Source organism: Nycticebus coucang, chromosome 18 (genome assembly GCF_027406575.1).
Source record: "Nycticebus coucang isolate mNycCou1 chromosome 18, mNycCou1.pri, whole genome shotgun sequence".
In the NCBI taxonomy this organism is placed as follows: Eukaryota; Metazoa; Chordata; class Mammalia; order Primates; family Lorisidae; genus Nycticebus; species Nycticebus coucang.
The window spans coordinates 67,545,799-67,566,612 of NC_069797.1; the positions used below are offsets into that span (position 1 = coordinate 67,545,799).

Here is a 20,814-nt window from a genome sequence, read left to right on the forward strand (position 1 = left end):
CAACCATCATCCCAGGTTTGGGCAATGGGCTCCCCAGTTCTCCTCCCAAATTGCTGATGTTAAAGGCCTCTGCCCCACCCCCAATACACACACAGAGCTTGGGTTGCAGATAGGATGCTCTCCAGTGTCCCTGCGCCCCCACATCAGAGTGAATGACCTGCTTTCTGCCTCCACCTCCCCTCCTCCACAGGAACCAGAGCTGACAGTCAGACATAAAAAAAGCAAATCTTCCACCCCGTTCAGTATTTTACTCGAGGATTCTGTTTCCTTGACAACCAAGCCTTCAAGGCCTCAGCAGCGATCTGTTGTCTGACAAGGGGAACACGGGAAAAGCTGCCCTGGGAACAGCTGAGCGGAGGCTGACAGTGCCTGGCATGTATCAAAGGGAGGGAGGGTCTCTGTGGCCTGCAGACTGGGACTAACAATCCCCCAGGGACACTCTCTGGGGACTCGATGTCTCTCATCACATGTCATAGTCGGCAACAGCAGACACTGTCCCATAGCTGCCAGTTTCCTGCTTTGTTCTCTTTCCCTCCCACTTCCCAGCTTGTTCCCCCAGAAGGCACTGCCAAGCCCAGAAACAGCACGCTAAGCTAAAGAGGTGACTGACCCCTTGCTGCCCAAAGATAATGTAAGCCAGAAAGCAGTGGAACCATCTGAGGCCCCTCACGTGGGTTTCAGGCTGGGCGACTGGACTCAGTGGTTCTCAACCGGAGCATTTTTAACTCTCTCCCCAGGGTATGTTGGGCATCGTCTGGAGACATTTTTGATTATCAGGACAGGGTGGGAGGTGGGCAGGGAGAGGGTTGCAGTCCTCAATCTGGCAGATAGAGGCCAGGGGTGCAGTTAAATACCCTATAGCACAGTACACCTCCCACACACACCACCACCACCAAAGAATTCTCTCTCCCAGAATGTTAATAGTGCCACAGTCTCAATAGTTTGTAATCTGTCCCTTTAAAAAAAAAAAAAAAAAAGTCATAGGAAATTGGCCATCTCGTGAAAAGAGGCTTATTTGTGGAAAGAGTCTTTATAGAAGTATCGGAGAATCTTTGCAAAGATCCTACCCTGGTGGGATGTAAAAGAAAGTGTGACATTCCAGGCCCTGCCATGCAGATTAGGTTTTTGATTTGAAGTTGATTTTAAGGGTTTTGAGCCTGGCCCCTATTATCTTCTCGGGATCAAGGAACTGGCTGAAACTGAGTGCCAAATGTTTATCTGTGCCTCTTTGTGTGGAATGGATTTCATCAGATTTTCAAAAGGGGAAGTGACTCAGAAAAGTCTGAAAACCAACAACCTCGATCCTACATGCTCTGCCCAGCATCCTGTGGTCTCTCTCCAGCTGTAACCTCTCTTATGCAGGACCCTTGCCAAGGCCTCCCCTCTCTCCTGACTCTGATTCCACAGAGCCCATAGTCCTTCCTCTCTCTGGCATCTCAAAAGAAGGAAATCATTTCCCTAACAGACATGAGCAGACTTGCAGATACTTTCCCAGCCTCGGCACCTGACATAAGCCCTACCCAAAGGGTGCATCAGAGACATACCTGGTTTACCTTAACTTCATTCGGATCAGTCACTCGGTCCAGGCCATAGTCCAGCACATTGTGCATTCCTGGCTGAAAAGAATTTTTTAAAAATCATAAGGATCACTACACAGTGAGTCTCCAGGTTCTGAATAACTTTGGGCCTTGGCCAAGCTGCCAATTCTTAGATTGCACCAAGGTTTTTTGGCCTAGTCCACACGGAACTCTGAGGATGTGTAAACTCTCCAAGTGAGCTGGTGAGCTTCATGGGGTCTGCTCTGCTCCTATAGCTTCCCTAGTATCCACTATAGTGGGTGGGTGGATGGATGGATGGATAGATGGGCAGGTAGTAGGTTGGATGGATGGACAGATAGATGGCATCCTTAGCACCATAGTGGGATGGATGGACAGAAGAATGGAGGCATGGATGGATGGATGGATGCATGCATGGATAGATGAATGGAGGCATGGATGGATGGATGGATGCATGGATGGATGGATAGATGGATGGATAGATGGATAAATGGATGGATGGGTGGGTGGATGGATGGATGGGTGGGTAGATGGATGGATGGGTGGGTAGATAGATGGATGGATGGATGGATGCATAGATGAATGGATGGATGCATGGATAGATGAATGGAGGCATGGATGGATGGATGGATGCACGGATAGATGGATAGATGGATGGATGGGTAGGTGGATGGATGGATGCATGCATGCATGCATGGATTGATGGATGGATGAATAGATGAATGGATGGATGGATGGATGCATGCAGGGATAGATGGATGGATGGATGGATGCATGGATGGATGGATAGATGGATAGATGGATGGATGGATGGGTGGGTGGATGGATGGATGGGTGAATAGATGAATGGATGGATGGATGAATGCATGCAGAGATGGATGGATGGATGCATGCATGGATGTATGGATAGATGGATGGATAGATGGATAAATGGATGGATGGGTGGGTGGATGGATGGATGGATGGATGGATGGATGGATGGATGGATGGATGGATAGATGGATGAATAGATGAATGGATGGATGGATGAATGGATGCATGGATGGATGCATGGTGGATGGATGCATAGGTGGGTGTTGAGTGGGTGGATGTGCAGAGTGGGTGGATGAATAGATGAATGCATGGATGGGTGAATGGATGCATGAATGGATGCATGGTGGATGGATGCATAGGTGGGTGTTGAGTGGGTGGATGTGTAACACCAAAGCCCAAAAAGAGTTGACTGGAACTGATATATGGAACTCCTGACTCCTCCCTAGTGCTCCTTCCCCACACTGTGGTTTCTGTCTTGAGCTGAATGGGGAAAGAGATGGAATAGAGCAGTATCTTGGGAGAGTCAGGCACCTCTAGATTCTATTTCTGATTCTACAACTTTCCAGCTATACAAAAGATTTTAGAAGCCACTTCTCTCTGCACTCTCTGACCCATCTAAGAAACAGATGATGCCTCCTACCTGGCAGGTTCTTGTGAAGACTTAATGAGACAGAGTACAAAGCTCCCAACAGAGGGTAGTTATTACTGAGCAAGGGATCATATTCATTTTACAATTACATACATAAAGGTGTGGCCCAAAGCTGGGTCTGCAATTTTTGTCAGCTCCCTTCTTCACCAGGTAAGCCATCTCTCCAGAAAATCTTTCTTGGTCTCTCTCAACTCCTTGACACAGTGGGGCCAACAACTGAGTCTTTCATGCCCCTCTATGCAGGTTTAGTGCCAACATCCACCAAATGCTCAGCACCAGTGATGAACCAGGCAGACCATACTGATGCAGAGAATTGGGAAGCAACAGGGCTCTCTCCTTACTGGGATCAGAGATACTTTTAGTTCTGAGATGGGGTTGCCAGATAAAATATAGAATATACAGTTAATTTCAGATAAACAGCAGATAATTTGTGCCCTGGTATTTTTCTGTTTAATTGTATATGTATACTAAAATATATATAATATATATTTTATAAGAGTTATGTTGTAGCTTGAATTTATCTGAAATTCAAGTTTAACTAGACACCCTGAATTTTATTTGCCCAGCATGGAGGTGAATAGTAGGCAGGGAAGAGAAAAAGGAAGGCAACAAAAAGTAGGGAAGACGACAGGGAAGGGAGAGGCCCTCATTACCCTAGTCACAAGCAGCCCTCAATCGACAGATACGAGGCACTTCCTGTGTGCTGGACATGCTCAGCCTTGGGGCACTTTGGTGAACATGCCCTGGGACCACTGCTACTGAGACAGATACTCCCAGCAGTCACATGGAGGTGCCAGTCTCATGGGGAGGCACCACTCAGCAATTAGTCCCACAAGTGGCAAATTACAGGTGCCTTCAAGGGACAACATGGAGATCCAAGCCAGCCCCCAGTGGCTCTAACCTAGCATGGGGCGGGGTCAGTGCTTTCCTCTGAACTTGCTCCGTGCTCAGACATAAATTTGCCTGCCCCGGTGCTCAGCAGTGCACCTGCACAACTGAGATGGGCACTGGAGTGCCCTCCGCTGCCCAGATCATGTGACTTTGAACTCTCAGACCTGTAGTTACCTACTATGCTTTATTACTCTGCCGGCCTGCCCAGTTCCAGCCCTCCATGACCCCCAGCTTTCCCCACCAGCCCTAGGGAACAGCCTGACATATTCCTCTGGCTGCCCATTGCCTGGGTTCCTGCCTCCTCTCAACACCTCTGTGGGCAGAGGACCCAGCGGCCTTAGTTGCTCCTGATTAAGCTGTGTCCCATCCCAGTTGCTGTCAAAACTCCCCCAGGGGCTGCTTTCTGCCTCTGCTGTTTTGGAAGACTTCCAAGTTCCATTCATTCATTCATCCATCAGGTGGCGTAAAGTTTTTGATCCACCATGACAGTCACGGGAGCCACTACTGACGCAGTTTCTGGCACACAAGAGAGGGTTCGAAGGAAAATAACCCAGAGCTGACTCGCAGGAAATGAGGGCAACTGATGTGCCTGCGGTGTGCTGCCAGCAGATAGGGAGGCACGCAGACGCTTTCTGCCGCTGGTGCCACACGCAGGAAGCTCTCCAGGATGTGCAAGCTTCCCTTCACCAACCAGAGGAGCTGCGAACACCAGGGTATGATGACCCAACAACATCCCTTGGGTGTAAGACAAAGAGGCAATTTGCACTGTGCCTCATCATTCGGGTTAGGAAAGGATCTTCTGTGCTCATGACAACTGCATGGTGGGGAGGTGACATTCTCAGGAATTAGCACCCATTACAGGGCCAGCGTGGTGGACATTTCTTGGTGACACTCTCCTGCATCCCTCCTATCCCTTCTCTAGTTCTGAGATACTTCTCATATCTTGACTCTCATCTCAAAAGGATCAGACCCTTTAGATGCATGAGACAGAAAACAGTAAGAAAAACACTAAACTGTTTGATTAAATAAACCAGGAGAAAGAAAAAGAAAGAAATGAGCCTGAAATGGGGAGTTGATTTTAGGTTAAAGAGTTCAGGAGGTCTGCTCCAAACAGATCTTGGTTTGACAATCACTCTCCATGGAGAGGTGCTCCCCGACCCTCCACCTGACACAGGGCCACCTACAAGCTGCCGTGGCATTCTGTGATGACTCATTTATTGGCATAACAGTGTTAGTCTTTGTCTCTCTACCAGACTGTAGGAAGCTCCTCAGGGTAATGCAAATACTCCCATTGCCTGGCACTCGCCATTTCCAAAATACATGTTAAATGTCTAAAAACTTGGACCAGAGTATAGGGAACATTCCAGCCTGCTTTTGTTATAACATTATGTGGCAGACCATTTTCCTAGGTCGATGAATGGCTTTGAACATATCTTAATAGCTTCCTGGTGTTACACCATGTTAGATATATCTCCATTTAACCCAATTTCAACAGACATGGAGGGCAGCTATCTCCTTGTCTGCCAAGCATCTGCACATGTGGTTGAAACAAGAGCCATTTAGCTTGATATTTGGACAAATGACCACTTGCGTTACAGCACAGACTGCCAGAAAATAGTCTGTGTCCACAAGACTAGGCCTTGACCGTGGACTATATCCTTCAGAGGCATGAGCCCACAGATGCCACAGCAAAAAGGCAGGGAAGACCCCCCAAATGGCAATCTAAACTCAGGCACAAGTGTCCAGACTTTTTTCTTCTCTGCCGAACATTGAAAGAATAGGAGCTGTCTTGGGCCACACTGTAAATACACCAACGAGCAAAAGAACAGGTCCATGCATACTTTTTGATCCAACACCACAGACAGGCAAAGCAGTACTCAAATAATCTGCACTTGGCCCACGGGCCACAGGTTGGACACCCCTGCAAAAGAGCTACTTCTCCTTTTGTCTGATTACAAAACTGGAGCCTGCATCATGCTCGGATGTGTCCTTTGATTCATTTTGGTGATCATTTTCCTTCATCACAGGATGCTGAGCCACAAGTGGCATCTGAGCTCTGGATGAGAATGCAGTGCAGATCTCTCACTCGACAATCACCAGGCACGTCTGACCTTGGCCTCTGCCCGTGATGACATCCTGCAAGGCATCTGTCAGCACTCCTTCCCTGCTCCCTAAATCAATACCTCCTCACTGAGCCCCTTCCACCAGTGGGTCCCCACTCAGGAAGAGGGCTGCCTCCAGTGTCTCAGCAGTTTGGGCTCTGAGCTCCGTGAGCTGAGAGAGGGACCATTCATGGTCCTTATGCATTATCTTATCAGGCTTTGCTGACAAAGAGATGTGGCTTCCTCTCCCAGCACTGGGCAGCCTCAGAACCTCTCTGAGCCTTGATTTCTCCATCTGAAGAACAGGCACCATGAGCATCCCTACCCCACAGCACGTCAACAGGTGTGCCGAGACCTGACACAGGCACACGACAGTGCACGGTGACTCCCACCAGTATCTTATGCCCAACTCCTAAGCCCTTACCTGGCATGGAGTCAGGGCCCACCAAAGACTTCACAGATCAGCACACAGACAAATGAACCAGTTGGCGCAGTCACAACAGGCCACGTCTCTCTCTACGACAGTTGGTTACAGTCAGTCCACAGAGCCAAATGCTTTGTTTGCCTTGGCTGGCTTTCTTCCCACTACACTGACAGTTTGTTTGCATCTCCTGGAGACCATCTGACAGTCTGTGAGCCCCTGGATTCCTGGGCCCATCAATCAGATTGTTCAGTTTCTAGGCTGAGATGCTCTTCAGACAGAACAACGAGAGACAGCAAGGAACAATCTAAGAAGGTCGGAGAGAGCAGGGCCCGGCACTGTCCCGCCAGCCCTTGGGCTACTGTTCTGGCTTTGACTTAGGGAGCAGCTGTGAGAGAGACTAGACGTGAAGAACAGTTTTGTGTTCTAGGAGTTTCAGGACTCCTCTGAGTCCAGCAAAGTCTCATCCTGAACTTGGGTGCCCAGTGCTGTGAACAGCGACCAGGCACATTTGAACCCAGGAGTTAAGTTTCTCAGAGCAGCAGTGACCCAGGTAATATTCTAATGGCCAAGGGCTGAACAGCATTAAGACTTCACGTGACACTTCATGAGCAGCAAAAGGGCAGCACAGGGGCCGAAAGGGAGGGTTTGAGGTCAGCAGAGTGTGGACTCAGACCCTCTGGCACGCACTAGCTGTGTAACTGTGGGCACATTAGCAGTGTCCCTGAGCTTTCACTTGCTCATCAGTAAAATGGGAACAATAACACCACCTCCCACACAGGGCTATGAGGATTAGCAAGACAGTGAGTGCAGAATGCTTAGCACAGCACCCAGAACACCGTGAGTTCTCAATTCAGGTCTGCTGGGATGATGATGGAGATGGTCACAACAATGACGATGACAATGGAAGTGGTGGAGGTAATGCAGGAAGGGAGAGAGGGGAGGTAGGTGGGGGAGGGGCTAGGGAGGTGATGATGGGAGGTGAGATGATGGTCATGTTGGTGGAGATGGGGGAGGGGAGAATGGCAGGCAGAGTGGGGGCAGGGTGCTGTAGAGACATATCCTCATCCTCCTGTACTTCTGTATCATGCTGGGAAGAGCCATTCAGCCAGTTTCCTCGGGGGGCTGAGAGATTCCCCTAGCAGAACCAGGGAGTGCCTAAATGATAATGTTTTACACCTTCTTCCCTTTAGAACTGCTGGTTGCCAGAACAGAGGGGAGGATACAGACCCTGGGTAGATCAAGTGCACAGCCAGCCTAGGTCGCTCTCTGCAGGGGCTGTGGTCACACTGACATTCCCATACCATGGGGTCTATCCATGGGATAATATGGGAGCCATTCTCCTCCTTGCAAGGAGCAGGTTCCCTCCCTCAGACACGGTGCCACCGGGCACAGGGCATCTTGCCAAATATGGCAGATCCACCATCTTCCCTTATCCTCACCAAGGAGCTGCTTCTGGAACACACTAGTGGTGTGCGGTTCCCTTCTCATACAAAGCTCTCACTCCTAAGCCACCAACCAGGAGGTGTGTGATTGTCACCAGAGCCCTGTGCTCTGTCATCCATCCCCCACGACCCGGAGTCAGGAATGTGCAGACTCCTTTCTCTAGAGGAGGAGGGGCTGTGCAGCAAAGAGAAACCACACAAGCTACTTGGGGTCAACCCCTGGACCTCAGCCTCAGCAACCGCACCCAAACCCTCGCCCCTGCAGGTGGACCTTACAATAATCTGTTTTGAATGCAGAAAGAAAATAAGCAAAACAGTCGCATCTGATAGGCTTGGGAGTTCCAAAATCTGTAAACTCACTTTCTGGTTCTCAGAATTTCTGGTACAGGGCAGGCAAGGAGACTAAGGCATGAAGAGGAAGAATATTTACTTTGATCTCTTCAGTTTCTGGACTCTGTCACACTCTCCCACCTCCCCTGAACTGCAGGCCTCACACGGGTCTGACACAGGAGGAAACTGAGGCAGTAAACTGCAGTAGGTGGTAGGCAGAACCTGCTTCTCCTTGCTGGGGCGTAAGTCACCACTCCCCAGCAATAAGCAGGGCCTAGTCACACAGCAACTGTGACCTCGACAGTCCAAAGCCAGAGACACAACATGCTACAGTGACAAGAAGCTCCGTGCACACCTATCCCTTCCCCTCCTCCCATCTCAGCTGCTGGGGCTGAATCCGGGGGCACAGAGGAGAGGAAGCAGGACACACCGAGGACACCTTGCAGCTGGCAGTGCCATTTCTGTCCTCACAGCATTCTATCTATTTTGCTGCTTTTGGAGCCTATGTTCTAGCTTTTTTTTCTTTCTTTTTTTTTTTTTTTTTTGAGACAGAGTCTCACTATGTTACCCTGGGTAGAGTGCCATGGCATCACAGCTCACAGCAACCTCAAACTCTTGGGCTTAAGCGATTCTCCTGCCTCAGCCTCCCCAGTATCTGGGACTACAGGCACCCACCACAATGCCCGGTTCTTTTTTTTGTTGCAGTTGTCATTGTTGCTTAGCTGGCCCAGGCTGGGTTTGAACCCGCCAGCCTCGGTGTATATGTCTGGTGCTGTAACCACTGTTTACATTCCTTTCCCAAGTATGGCAACTCCTGGACAAAAAAAAAAAAAAAAGCCCAGCCCTCATAAAACTCAAATTCATTTGGGTTCTTCCCTTCCTAACACCAGCAGGGAGTGGACCTCACCCAGACAGCACACTTCCTCTTCCAGCCAACAGGCACAAACAGCTGCTTCTGCCAAGCCAATCCCAGGCCCAGAGGGAGATGCACCCACTGGCACCCAGGGAAGGTGAGCACAGGAGGGGCAGGAAGCCCTGGAGGGGGTACTCACCGGGCATCGGTGCACCAGCCAGTATGCCTTCTCCTGGCAGTCCAGGGCGTACCTGTCTGCTTTGGTCCTCTCCTTTCCAGCCCTGAAAAGCCAAAAGCTGTGTTTACGGCCAGGAATCCTTTGCATCTTTGATGAGCGACAACCCCATTCCTGGTGACCTGGATCGTTCTCCCAACACATGTTGTAAAACAACAAACACAGCAAACAGTGACGTCACATGATGAGCCAGGCACCGCCCTGGCTACTTTCACCTGTAGTAACTCCTTTAACCCAATTTTATCCTCCCAGTGAACTTTTCTCAAATCTCAGCTCAGGGAACTGAAAGAAAGAGGAGCTGCGGGCCCTGCCAGGGCCACACGGGCAGCAAGTGACAGAAGTGTGGCTTATGCCAGGGGTGCAGCTCCCCGCCCGCACTGTGCTGCCATGGCTGGCTCTGGGACGAGATCAGCTTCTCCCACTGGAGAAGAGCGCGGAAGACCTTCTGGGCCGACATCTGACCACCTGGCTTTTTAACTTTTCCCTGTCTTGGCGAACTAGTTGGGGAAGATGCTGGCCTTGGGACATCCTCTTTTCTCCCTACCTGTCAGTTCCATTCTCTTACTCCAAAGAGTTCATGCCATGTTGCCACTGTAAACGTTATTCACTTTCTCTCTTAGCCCTCAGTCTCCTCCGGTCTCTTTCTGGGTAGGAGTGATGCTGACGTAACAAGGTTACGCTAATTGTCACACCACAGCCTCATTCTGCACCATTTCCACGGCGACCTGCGCACACTCCTTAATGCTTGTTTTCCCAGGCAGTGTGGGATGACGCACACGCCCTCTGCGTGACAGAGCTGGCGGATTTATCTCCCCGTTAATGTACTGTGAATAACATAATAACACCCAGAGACCCAGATGGCGAACAGCGCCATTCCAGTGGGGTGTTTTGACAACCTCCTCTGGAAATTAAATAGAAACGCTGTTGCTTGAACTTCCCCTTGCCAACCTAACTGGATTTTCTACCAGCCCACGTCTTCGGGAGCAGGGGCCATGGTCTGCCTGAGGCACTGCGGAGTGTCTGTGATACTGGACAGCCTCAGACAGACAGTCAGCACCCAATTTACCCTGAAGGTCCTTCCAGCTTTGCTCTGCTTTTATCAGAGGACAGTCATGATAAGTGGACTCTAAAGAAAGCCAGTAAAAGGAATTACTTTAGCTCATCGTTTTATGAACTTTTTTTAGCAAAAGCATTTGCTTAATCATTCATTCATTTACACATTTATTGATCTTCTCCTATGTTCCAAACACCAAGAGTCTACTGGTGAACCAGACCTAGTCCTGCCTTTGAGCACCTAATGAACATTATACAAATAGTCAAAAAAAAAAAAAAATCAATACAGAATTGCAAACTGCAATCTGTGCTATAAGGAAGCCCTTGGGGCACTATAATGTAGAATCAGGGATGGCCTCTGCGGTGGTTTTTAAATATGTTTATAATTCGTTAACACTCTTTCCACTGACAGAGGGTCTATGTCCTCTCCCCTTGAAGCTGGTGGGGTTTTGTGATGGTTTCGAGCAACATAAGATATCAGACACGGCCCTGTGTAATTCCTGAAGCTGGGCCATAAAACGTGGGATAGTTGTCACCCTCCTCACTGGAATATGTGCTCTTGAAATCTCCAACCACCTCACAGTATGGTGGCCTCAGAGCATTCAGATTTGACTACCACCATACTGTGAGGAAGCTCAAGCTAGACCTGGTAGAGAGCAAAGGACACCAGCCAGCCCCCACCTGCCCCGGGTCCCCAGCTCCAGCCATCTGACTGTAACCTCTCAAGAGATTCTGAATCAGTGCTGCTCAGCCAAGTCCTTCCTGAATTCCTCACCTATGGAAATCATGACAGATACCAAATAATTGTTGTTTTGAGTCACTAAGTTTGGGGTGACCTGAGTGCAGTAACAAGTTATTAGAAAAGCCTCCTTGAGGAAGTAACACTGGGCATGGGCGTTCTCTCTGATAGCTTAGAGCAGGCGTCCTCAAACTGTGGCCCGCGGGCCACATGAAACGGTGTGATTGTATTTGTTCCTGTTTTGTTTTTTTACTTCAAAATAAGATATGTGCAGTGTGCATAGGAATTTGTTCATAGTTTTTTTTTTTAAACTATAGTCCGGTCCTCCAACAGTCTGAGGGACAGGGAATTGGCCCCCTGTTTAAAAAGTTTGAGGACGCCTGGCTTAGAGATTGTAGTCTCATGATCCTATTTGTGTTTCAAACATGGGTGCAAAATGGGAGCAGAGAGGCCAGCTGGGCAGACACTGCCAGCTGACAATGAGGTTGGTTTGATCAGGGTAGGGGAATAATGGAGGCAGCCAGGAGTCCTATTGAGTGGAAGGGATTTGCCAGAGGTGATAACAGGACATTGGGTATGGCTGGAGATGGAGGTGGATGGCCGTTCCTTGTATTGATGTGGGTAATAATGAAGGAAGAAGCTGGAGAGAGGGGAAGATGCATTGAAACGTGGACCCGTTAGAGGTGTGACTTCAGCATGAGCTGGGTGCTGAGTCTGGAATTCAGAAGAAGGGGCTCAGTGTAACAAAATGACTGCCTATGTAGTTTACATAGCCAGCATCATTTTATGAGGCCCTAAATCTGAAATTGGAGGCAGACTGAGTTTAGCCTTGGAAAGCCAGCACCTCAGAAGGAGAGAGCCTCTGAGGAACCGCTCACCCCAAAGCACCTAGGAAAGGAGGAGGGGAATGTCCTGTGATCTGGGCAGCACAGAACTTTATCCTAGCTGAGGCTGTGGCCAGGTGGTGGGCCTGTGGGACCACTGAGAACAGCTCTGAGCCATGAGAACTCCTAGAGCACCTGGAAAGCAAATATCAGGGTCCATGGTCCTGTGGGCTGCTGGGACCGTCCTGCTCAGAGCAGAAAGGCAGGGGGGGAAATGGAGACGCTGGCAGAGAGGGACACCTCTTGCTCATCTCTGTGTCCCTGGGACCCAGCCAGTGCTGGAACGCAATAGCACCTCAAAACTGCTGCACTAAAACTTGGTCAATAATGTTGACCAAGCTCTGCCACTACCTCACCTAGTGACCTTGGCCAAGTGATTCTAACCTCTCTAAGCCTCAGTTTCCCCACTGGGAGAGGTGATGATAACCACTACTCTAAGCATTTCTCCCACACTGACATAAAATGAGACAGTAACCAAGAAGTCACCAAAAGAAGTCTTATAAACTAACAGACATAAGTGGCAAGAGACTAGAAAGTTATAGCCGTGTTGCTCTGGCCCAGACATGCCCAGGCAGAAACACGAGAGGGGCTAATGAGCAGAGGCAGCTCTCCAACTGATGTTCCACATGAGTCTAAATTCTATGGATATACCGGACCCCTTACTTCCCCTGGACTGGCTCTCCCCTGGGACAGTTCTCATCACTACTCCAATTCCTTGGCCACTCCAGAAAATCACTCTCCACCACTCAGCCCAGCCAGACACCTGCAAGCCTAGACCTTTCCAGATCCAGCCCTTCTGAGGGAGAATAAGGCTGGGCCAGTGGGAATGGCCCCTTCTGATACACATTGGTGCTGGTCACCAGATATTCCTTCCTCCTCTGCTTCTTGGGCACATGGTAGGATTGTACCTTCCCACCCACCACCCTCTGGAGTTGGGCATAACCATAGGACCTGCATTATGAGATATAAGCACAAGTGACAGTTGTCACTTTGACCCACACAGGCTCTTCCTCCCCCTGTTACAGGAATAGCCAAAGCACAGATGGATCTCAGGACCCCAGCTGAGCCACAGTGGACATGGAACACAAGCAGGAAAGCAGAATCTCGGTGGTTTCCAGCCCCTGAGAATTCAGGGCTGTTGGTTATGACGACCTAATTCATCCTGATGAAGACACTCTCCCCACCAGTCACTGTCCCCCATATGTATAGCCGGCTCTCACTGACGAGGCAGAGGCCTCAAGGGGATGCTCAGCTCCAGTTCTGACATGCATAACAGACAAATGTGAGCAGTGGGTGGTTCTAACATGCAAATCCAATTACTATCTATCCCTCCCCTGTTTAAGCATATTTCTGTGGCTCCCCAGGGCCCTTAGCACAAAGCCCTCTTAAGATCTGCTCTTGTCTACATCTCTAGTTGGCATCTTGCTAACTTCCATCAGGTCCACACTTTGTACTCTCTGCTGTAGCCACAGGAACAGCTCCCAGTAGGCACTCTCCCAGCTCCAGGTTCTGGTTCTATCCACTTAGATCACCCTTCCTCCCACCATGCCTCTCCTCTCTATCCATCCACCATCACCCTCCCTCACCTGGACACCCCTATGCAGCCATGTTAGGGCCATTCTACATACAGCTCCACTGCAAATTCCACCACACGGCCCTCCTGTCATGGCAGCACCATGGCCTGTTCACTCATCTGCCTGACCCATGAGCCTGTCTTTTTATTCCCTATGCCCAGCCCAGTGTTTGGCACATAAATGTCCAACAAAGGCTTATTTTAATTATAGGAAACAAAGAAGGGAGGGAGGGAAGGGGGACCACCAGAGAACAGGTGTGATACCCTCTCACTCACTTGTACTGCTCTTTGGCCTGCATGATGACGAAGTCCCACTTGTAGTTCATTTTCTGGTTCAAGAAATTGTAATTTTCCTGGAGAAGAAAAACAGAATATGGATAGTGAGCCCCAAGGCATATGCCATGTGCTGCAGGGCAAAAAACCCTGAGCCAACAAGAACATGCCCCCTGTCCATCGCAACCACAGACAGACCCAGCTTAACGGTGGACCCCACTTCACAACAGTGTCCACTCACAATGATTTCACAGTAAGTCTTATTTTTTTGATTTTTTTTTTAAATCAATATATCCCAATCTGATTAGGAAGAGAGAATCGGGGATGAGGAAGAATATGTAAACTCAACATTCAATATCACAAATCTACAAAGATTAAGCCCTAACACCAATGTGATTTTGGCCCTTCTAAAAACATGTCTGTAAAGAATAAAAACACGGCAAGATTTTACCCTCTACCCAGAAATTCTAGCCTTTTGAGGTTTAGAGGGTGTTTGGGGGAAAATCTGGTTTACCCAGCCTAAAACAAAAGTCTGAACAGTACTATTATTTTCCCACCAGAAACTCATGTTCAAATCTGTTAACAAAGGATGGTCCATCATAATACATATTGATTAAGTCAATATGTCCCTTGCTTCGGGACAACACAAAACAACTAATAAATAAATGGATGGATGGACAGATGGATGGATAGATAAATGGATGCGTAGGTGGATGATAAGGTTGCATAGTAATATAATTATGTGGGGAAGACAGAAAAAATATCTCAATACTACATTCTATTCAATTATAATAATCTCTATCTGAAAACACCTCTGTACCTTTTCATATTCTTCCAAAATCCCTTTCTTCTTGATATTTCGCTTGGCCAGATAGATGGCTGGAAAGGAAAGTAGTGACATTTTCCATCATCAACATGTTTCAAAACCCCCATCTGCAGCTCCCTGTGCTGGAGGCTGCCATGCTCAGAGTGGCAGGGAAAACACCCAGTGCTCCCTGTCCTTTCCCCTGGAATACCCCCAGTACAGATGTGAACTGACATACAGGTCATGATGACAGCTAGACAAATGTCACCAAAACGCAGCAAGTAAATCAGCAGCACATAAAGCACTACCCAAGGCATAGATGGGGGCAGGGTATTTACCATAATCTGTATCTTCAGCTGGCCACTGCTGGGTGGGCCAGAAATAGGGTGTCTGCAAAAAAACACGAGAAACCATGCTTTAATACTGGGTTGCAACCCCATGCACCCCCGGTCCCATCACTAAAGAGATAAAACTGCAGGCGGTGCCTGTGGCTCAAATGAGTAGGGCACCGGCCCCGTATACTGAGGGTGGCGGGCTCAAACCCAGCCCCAGCCAAACTGCAACAAAAAAAATAGCCGGGTGTTGTGGTGAGCACCTGTAGTCCCAGCTGCTTGGGAGGCTGAGGCAAGAGAATCACCTAAGCTCAAGAACTGGAGGTTGCTGTGAGCTGTGATGCCACAGCACTCTACTGAGGGTGACTCTGTCTCTTAAAAAAGAGAGAGAGAGATAAAACAACCTTAGCCCTCTCCACCATTCCTAAAGTCCTGATCTGTTAACATATGAAGCCAACCACTTTTTTTTTTTTTCTGCTCTGTCACCAGGCTGGAGGGCAGTGATGTGATTATAGCTCACTGCAGCCTCACACTCCTGGGCTCAAGCTATCGTCCCACTACACTGTGATTACTGGTAAAAGCCACTGCCCCAGTTTCTTTCCAAGTGAAATCAATCCTACATTAACACCCAAGGCCAAGACTCACCTGAAAACGGTAGAGGCTGTTATCAGGTTTAAGAATGAGATTCTTGGGGTCTTGCAGGGGGTAAATGTAGCCGTACTTGACAATGAAGTTGCCCAAGTTCTGTGCCTCTAGGGAGAAGCAGTTCAAACACAGATGTGAAGAGCAGGGCCAAGGGCAGAAGCTCAGTGCCTTGCCCCACACAGCACCCCAAACTCAGGGAGAGATGTCCCTGTCCTAACAGTGCTGCATCTGAGGAGTGAGGAAAGTGGCTCCTGAACTTGGCTGTGGACTAGTATCAACTGGGACACACACCAAAGGAGGAGTTCCTGGTTCTGGCCACAGAAATGATGGCTCTGTAAGTCTAAGTAGGAGTCAGTGAATCCGAGAGATAACAGGTCCCACAGGTGGCCTGCTGCACAGGGTTGGGGGCAACAGTGGGGAAAGCCCTGGAAAAGCTTCTCTAGGCCCTGTGGATCTGGAAGAGGTCACAGGATCAGGAAAAAATGTTTCCATTAGACCAACAGACATTTTCGTGCTCAAAAAATGAGAGGGCCACATGCTTACTTATCAACTTCTATCCCTTCCCCCCCTTCCCCAGGCCCAGGCCCTTCCTCTCCTTCCCACATTGCTTGAATTCCCACCCTATTTGGTTTATTTGGAAGCACAGCCTTGTTTTTGAATCTGCCTCAAAACTTTCCTGGTTCTATCTCAGAGGCACCCACAAAAGCAGGTGTCTCTACACCCTTCGGAGGGGAATCACATCCCTCCAGTCCTGCAGGGACCCAACCCACATCCCACCCCAGAGCCTGACCTCTGCCTGAGGTGTGGGAAGACTTCCTCCCCTTTGTCAAGTCCCACTTTCTCTGTGACAGACCAGACCCTCCGTTTTCATGCCTCGTTGTACCAACAACCTTTTTCCTCATGTTGTTCCTTCAGCTCCAATCCATCATTCCAACTGTTTCCAGACATCCTAGCTTAACCATGGTGATCACACACATGCCATGCTCAAAACTTGCCTGTGGCTTTCCACAGCCTATACCCCAGACAAAACTTGGACTCAAGTCAGGTGCACGTCCACCCCTCCATTGCCCTCCATGCCCAGCTGAAGCTGTGACTGGCCTGGTGCCCTTCCATTTCCTATCCACTCCATCCCAACACCATCACTCTTGCTAGACCCTCGGAGCTCCCCATCACCACCTCACACTCATTGATCCTATCTGCGAGTTCATGTGTATGCAGCACCCCTCCCAAAGGTCTTTCTCAATTAGGTCCTCCCCAATTGCCCCTGTTATTTACATGGTCTCAATAATTTGTATGAAAAAACTCTTTTGTTCTCTTTTGTTCTTGATTCTGGTTGATTCGCACAGGAAAGTTGTGTCTCTCCAATTAAAATGTAAGTTTCTCAGAGATATGGGTCAAGCCTCCACCCAGTTTCCCCCATGGTGATGAGCACACAGCCATCCTCAGTGACTGGGTGTGGGACAAGCTCTCACCCACATTGGAGATCCAAAGCCTCTCAACAATCCATTGCAGAACGTCACTTCCTGCAAAACAGAGAAGTCTCTGGTCATTGCCATGGCCTCCTGACACCCCCCAGTCCTCCTGCTGTTGCTGACTGGTGTCCTCCCTGCTCAGTTGTGATCTTGTCCCTCTTATGCCCAAGACCTTCAGGGAACTCTCCCCCTCCCCGCCCCGTGTTCAGTTCAAACTCTGCCGCCTGTGACTCGGCCTGTGCATGCTGACTCAGCCGATCTGCAGCTTCCTGAAACCCAGGCACACTCAGTCTTTCCTTGTTGTGCTTATTATCTTTCACATCACGATCACTTGTGGGTGGACTGTCATTCATTAACAGGACAGTAAACAGACTCAGTCTAAACACTTAAAACAAAACCAGACGCAAGGCCAGCTGGTTTATGGGACTCTGGACACACAGGAGTAAAACACAGCCAGGCCTGGGACGAGGAGGAGACGCTGCAGGCAGGGGCCGGCTCTCCTGCCCCCCTCAGTCCTAGAAGAACGCCAAGGAGTCAGAAAATTCTCAATTCTAACCTGGCCCTCCACACGTTAGTGAGGGTACTTCTGTCAAAAATAGGAAGACAAGACCTATCTTAGAAACACTTTGTAGGTTGATTTGTAACTCTGGACAATGGAACAAAGATACCATTTGTACTCTGGCCCTTGGCCCTGTGAATCTTAGAGGCTGTCTTGAGAATTACACAAGGTGAAGGCTGGCATGAAAATGAAGGAGGAGAGGTGGGCAGGACCAAGGTCAGGATTCAGGTTATCTAGGGGCCAAGGCAAGTCAAGTTCTACCAACAAGCCCAGAGCTGCCGCAGGACCCCATGGAAGCTCTGAGCCCCTTGCTCAGCCTGCGCACTCTGCCCTCATAAGCAGACAATGTGCCTTTTAGGAGAAGGGTGGCAGCATCACAGGGACTATGATGAAGATAAGGGGCCCTAGAACCAATCACCCCAACTCAGATGCCATCTTGTAAACGCCAGCAACCACATTTTCCAGAAACCTCAGCCTGCTTTCCAAAGGCCAAGCTGGGTCCCTGCCTGGGTGAGAACTGGCCCACAAAACATGGCAAGAAAGAGGGTTAGGGTTGGAGACCCCACGGTCTGTATCCTAGTAGCTGGACAGTCAAAAATGATCCTTCCTTCCTTGTTTCCTCGAACAGCCACTCACATGCTCTCAGAACTATGGCTCTTCCCTTCAGATCCACACCCTTGTGGCCCAAAAGTCCAGCCCTTCCCTCTGCCAGCACCCACATGCACATCTTATCGCTTTCAACTGATTCTCTTTCTGTTGCCCTTAGCATCCCCCAGTTGGCTCTTCAGAGGCAAAATTCTTCATCTAAAATCCCGTTTAAAATCCTATGACTGGGTATTGAGACTTTCCATAACAAGTCTTTCTTCAAATGATACGGGGCAGTGTGCAGACAGAGAGACAGACCCAGACAGATGTCAGACTGATGAGCTCTCTCCACCACGGAGCCCGAGCCGACGGTTTTCTCATCCGCTTGACTGCTTCCCGAAATAGACCAAATGAGATTATGGTGCCACCGGCATCCATCCCATGTGGTCTGTGCTGACAGCACAGCAGGTGGCTCAGGCTCCCACGTCAGCCACCTTTGTCCCCAGGAAGCCCAGGTCAACTGCCATCTGAGAACTGGATGGAGATTTTGCTTCTATTACAGGCGCTGATGCTGCCGGACCAGCACTTCTCCCCGTGTTCTGTTTCTACAGTGCTGGAATTCGCTCAAGCAGCAGAAATAAGGGAAAACGTGGCAGAGTGGGTGGCTCCCCCTAAATCCAGGGACGGGGCGCAGGGAAGCAGGGACGCATGCACACTGACAGTGACAGCAGTGTGGGCTCTGGGGTCACACCTCTGGGCTCACGTCCAAGCTCACTCATGAATAAGCTTAATGAGTGATGACAAGTTGCAGAACCTCTTTGCTTCTCCATGGCCCAGCTGCCAAAACGGGATGGTCATGTCTACCTTTAACTTCACTGTGGGTGCTAACAGGCCCAGCATGGGAAGGTGCCAGCCATGGCCACCTGCCCTCAGTTGCTGCCTGCTGACACCAGCATGGCAGTCTCACTGAATTCCTCGAATTATTCTCTTAGACAAGGATTGCAATTCCCACTTTAAAAATGAGAAAGCTGAGAATAGGGGCACACAACTAGAAAAAGCCACCTGAATCCTGGTGCAGTGGCCGTGCCTGTAATCCCAGCACTTTGGGAGGTCAGGATGGGAGGACTGCTTGAAGTCAGGAGTTCAAGACCAGACTTGGCAACAAAGTGAGACTCTGTCTCTACCAAAGTAAGAAAAATTAGCCAGGTGTTGTGGTGCACTCCTATAGTTCCAGCTAGTAGGGAGATGAAGTAGGAAGATTGCTTGAGCCCAGGAGTTCAAGGTTGCAGTGAGCTATGATTGAGCCATTGTACTCCAGTTAGGAAAGAGTAAGAAAACTATAAGAAAAGAGAAGAGAAGAGAGAAGGAGGGAGGGAGGGAGAGAGAGAAAGAAAGGGAAAGGAAGCAAGGAAGGAAGGGAGGTAGGGAGAAGAGAGAAAGAAAGAGGGAGGGAGGGAAGAAGGAAGGAAGGAAGGAAGGAAGGAAGGAAGGAAGGAAGGAAGGAAGGAAGGAAGGAAGGAAGGAAGGAAGGAAGGAAGGAAGGAAGGAAGGAAGGAAGGAAGGAAGGAAGGAAGGAAGGAAGGAAGGAAGGAAGGAAGGAAGGAAGGAAGGAAGGAAGGAAGGAAATAAGAAAGAAAAAGTCACCTGAAGAATTCCATCCAATGTTCTTTGCAGAATGCCAAGCCGGGACTCCATAAAGCAAGCATTCCATAACCTATTAACCATCCCTTATGAACACAGTTGTATTAAGCATTGGGGTTACCCAGGTAAGTGAGATTAGATACCACTTCTTGAAGGGCCTCCCAGTCCTGTAGAGAATTCAGGCCAGAATGAATGACAACCAGAGCCAAGGATGGGGCAGGGGGCAGGGATGCCTTCAAGAAGAATTGCTACAGCTTCATCTTCTGTGATATACGGAGCAGAGGCACCCTGAAGAATCTGCCTCTCAGTCCAACTCTTGGGTGCTCCTAGCTACTCTGGTTCCCAGCTTTTCCCAAGCCTGTCCCATCACTTTCCTTTTCTTTTGTGAGCTGCCCCATAGCATTCCAATTAATTCCCATTCTGCTCCAACAAGCCAGAGGGATCTTCTGTTGCTTGCATGCAAGGAAGCCTGAGCAGTACATTGTAGTGGGGCTCCCTCTCTTGCAAGCAGTCAGAAAGGGGAAGGAGAGGCAGCTGGCTGGAGTGGCTCTGCAAAAATCAGGGACTTGGAGAGGAAAATCAGCAGTCAGGTCAGATTGGGGTAGAAAGGAAAGGCTCACACCAAGCACAGCAGAATGGTGAGGCCCTGGCTTGCATTTGGAAGCTGCAGGCAACGTGCCTTGGTAGGAAACATACTCTTAACTGCAAACCCAAGGTCATAAAACAAGGACAACACATTACCCAAAATGTACTCCCCTTTTAGAGTCCTGCCCTTCCTGCCAATATCCCCAAATTGCACTCTGCAGACACTCTGCCTCTGGCACAAGAAGGAGACAGTGGCGCCATCCCCTTGGGTGGCTAAGGAGGGCCCAGATATGAATAGAAGGTAAGGAGAGGAGCAGACAGAGGCCAACTTTTTTCTGCCAATTTTTTTTTTTTCCTGCTACCTGATTTCATT

At 49.3% G+C, this 20,814-nt stretch overlaps 1 protein-coding gene across 2 annotated transcripts in view; it reads right to left on the minus strand.

Annotated features, from left to right (window-relative positions):
* The window catches only part of RGS9 (regulator of G protein signaling 9), a 72,762-nt gene that overhangs the window by 40,444 nt on the left and 11,504 nt on the right, over positions 1-20,814 (minus strand). For both annotated transcript variants that reach the window (XM_053569165.1, XM_053569164.1), the window contains exons 3-9: positions 17,072-17,122; positions 15,600-15,706; positions 14,961-15,012; positions 14,638-14,696; positions 13,821-13,897; positions 9,260-9,341; positions 1,554-1,616 (exon numbers count right to left, since the gene is read on the minus strand). In XM_053569165.1, coding sequence (XP_053425140.1) covers positions 1,554-1,616; positions 9,260-9,341; positions 13,821-13,897; positions 14,638-14,696; positions 14,961-15,012; positions 15,600-15,706; positions 17,072-17,122 — 491 coding nt within the window. The remainder of the gene's footprint in view (positions 1-1,553; positions 1,617-9,259; positions 9,342-13,820; positions 13,898-14,637; positions 14,697-14,960; positions 15,013-15,599; positions 15,707-17,071; positions 17,123-20,814) is intronic.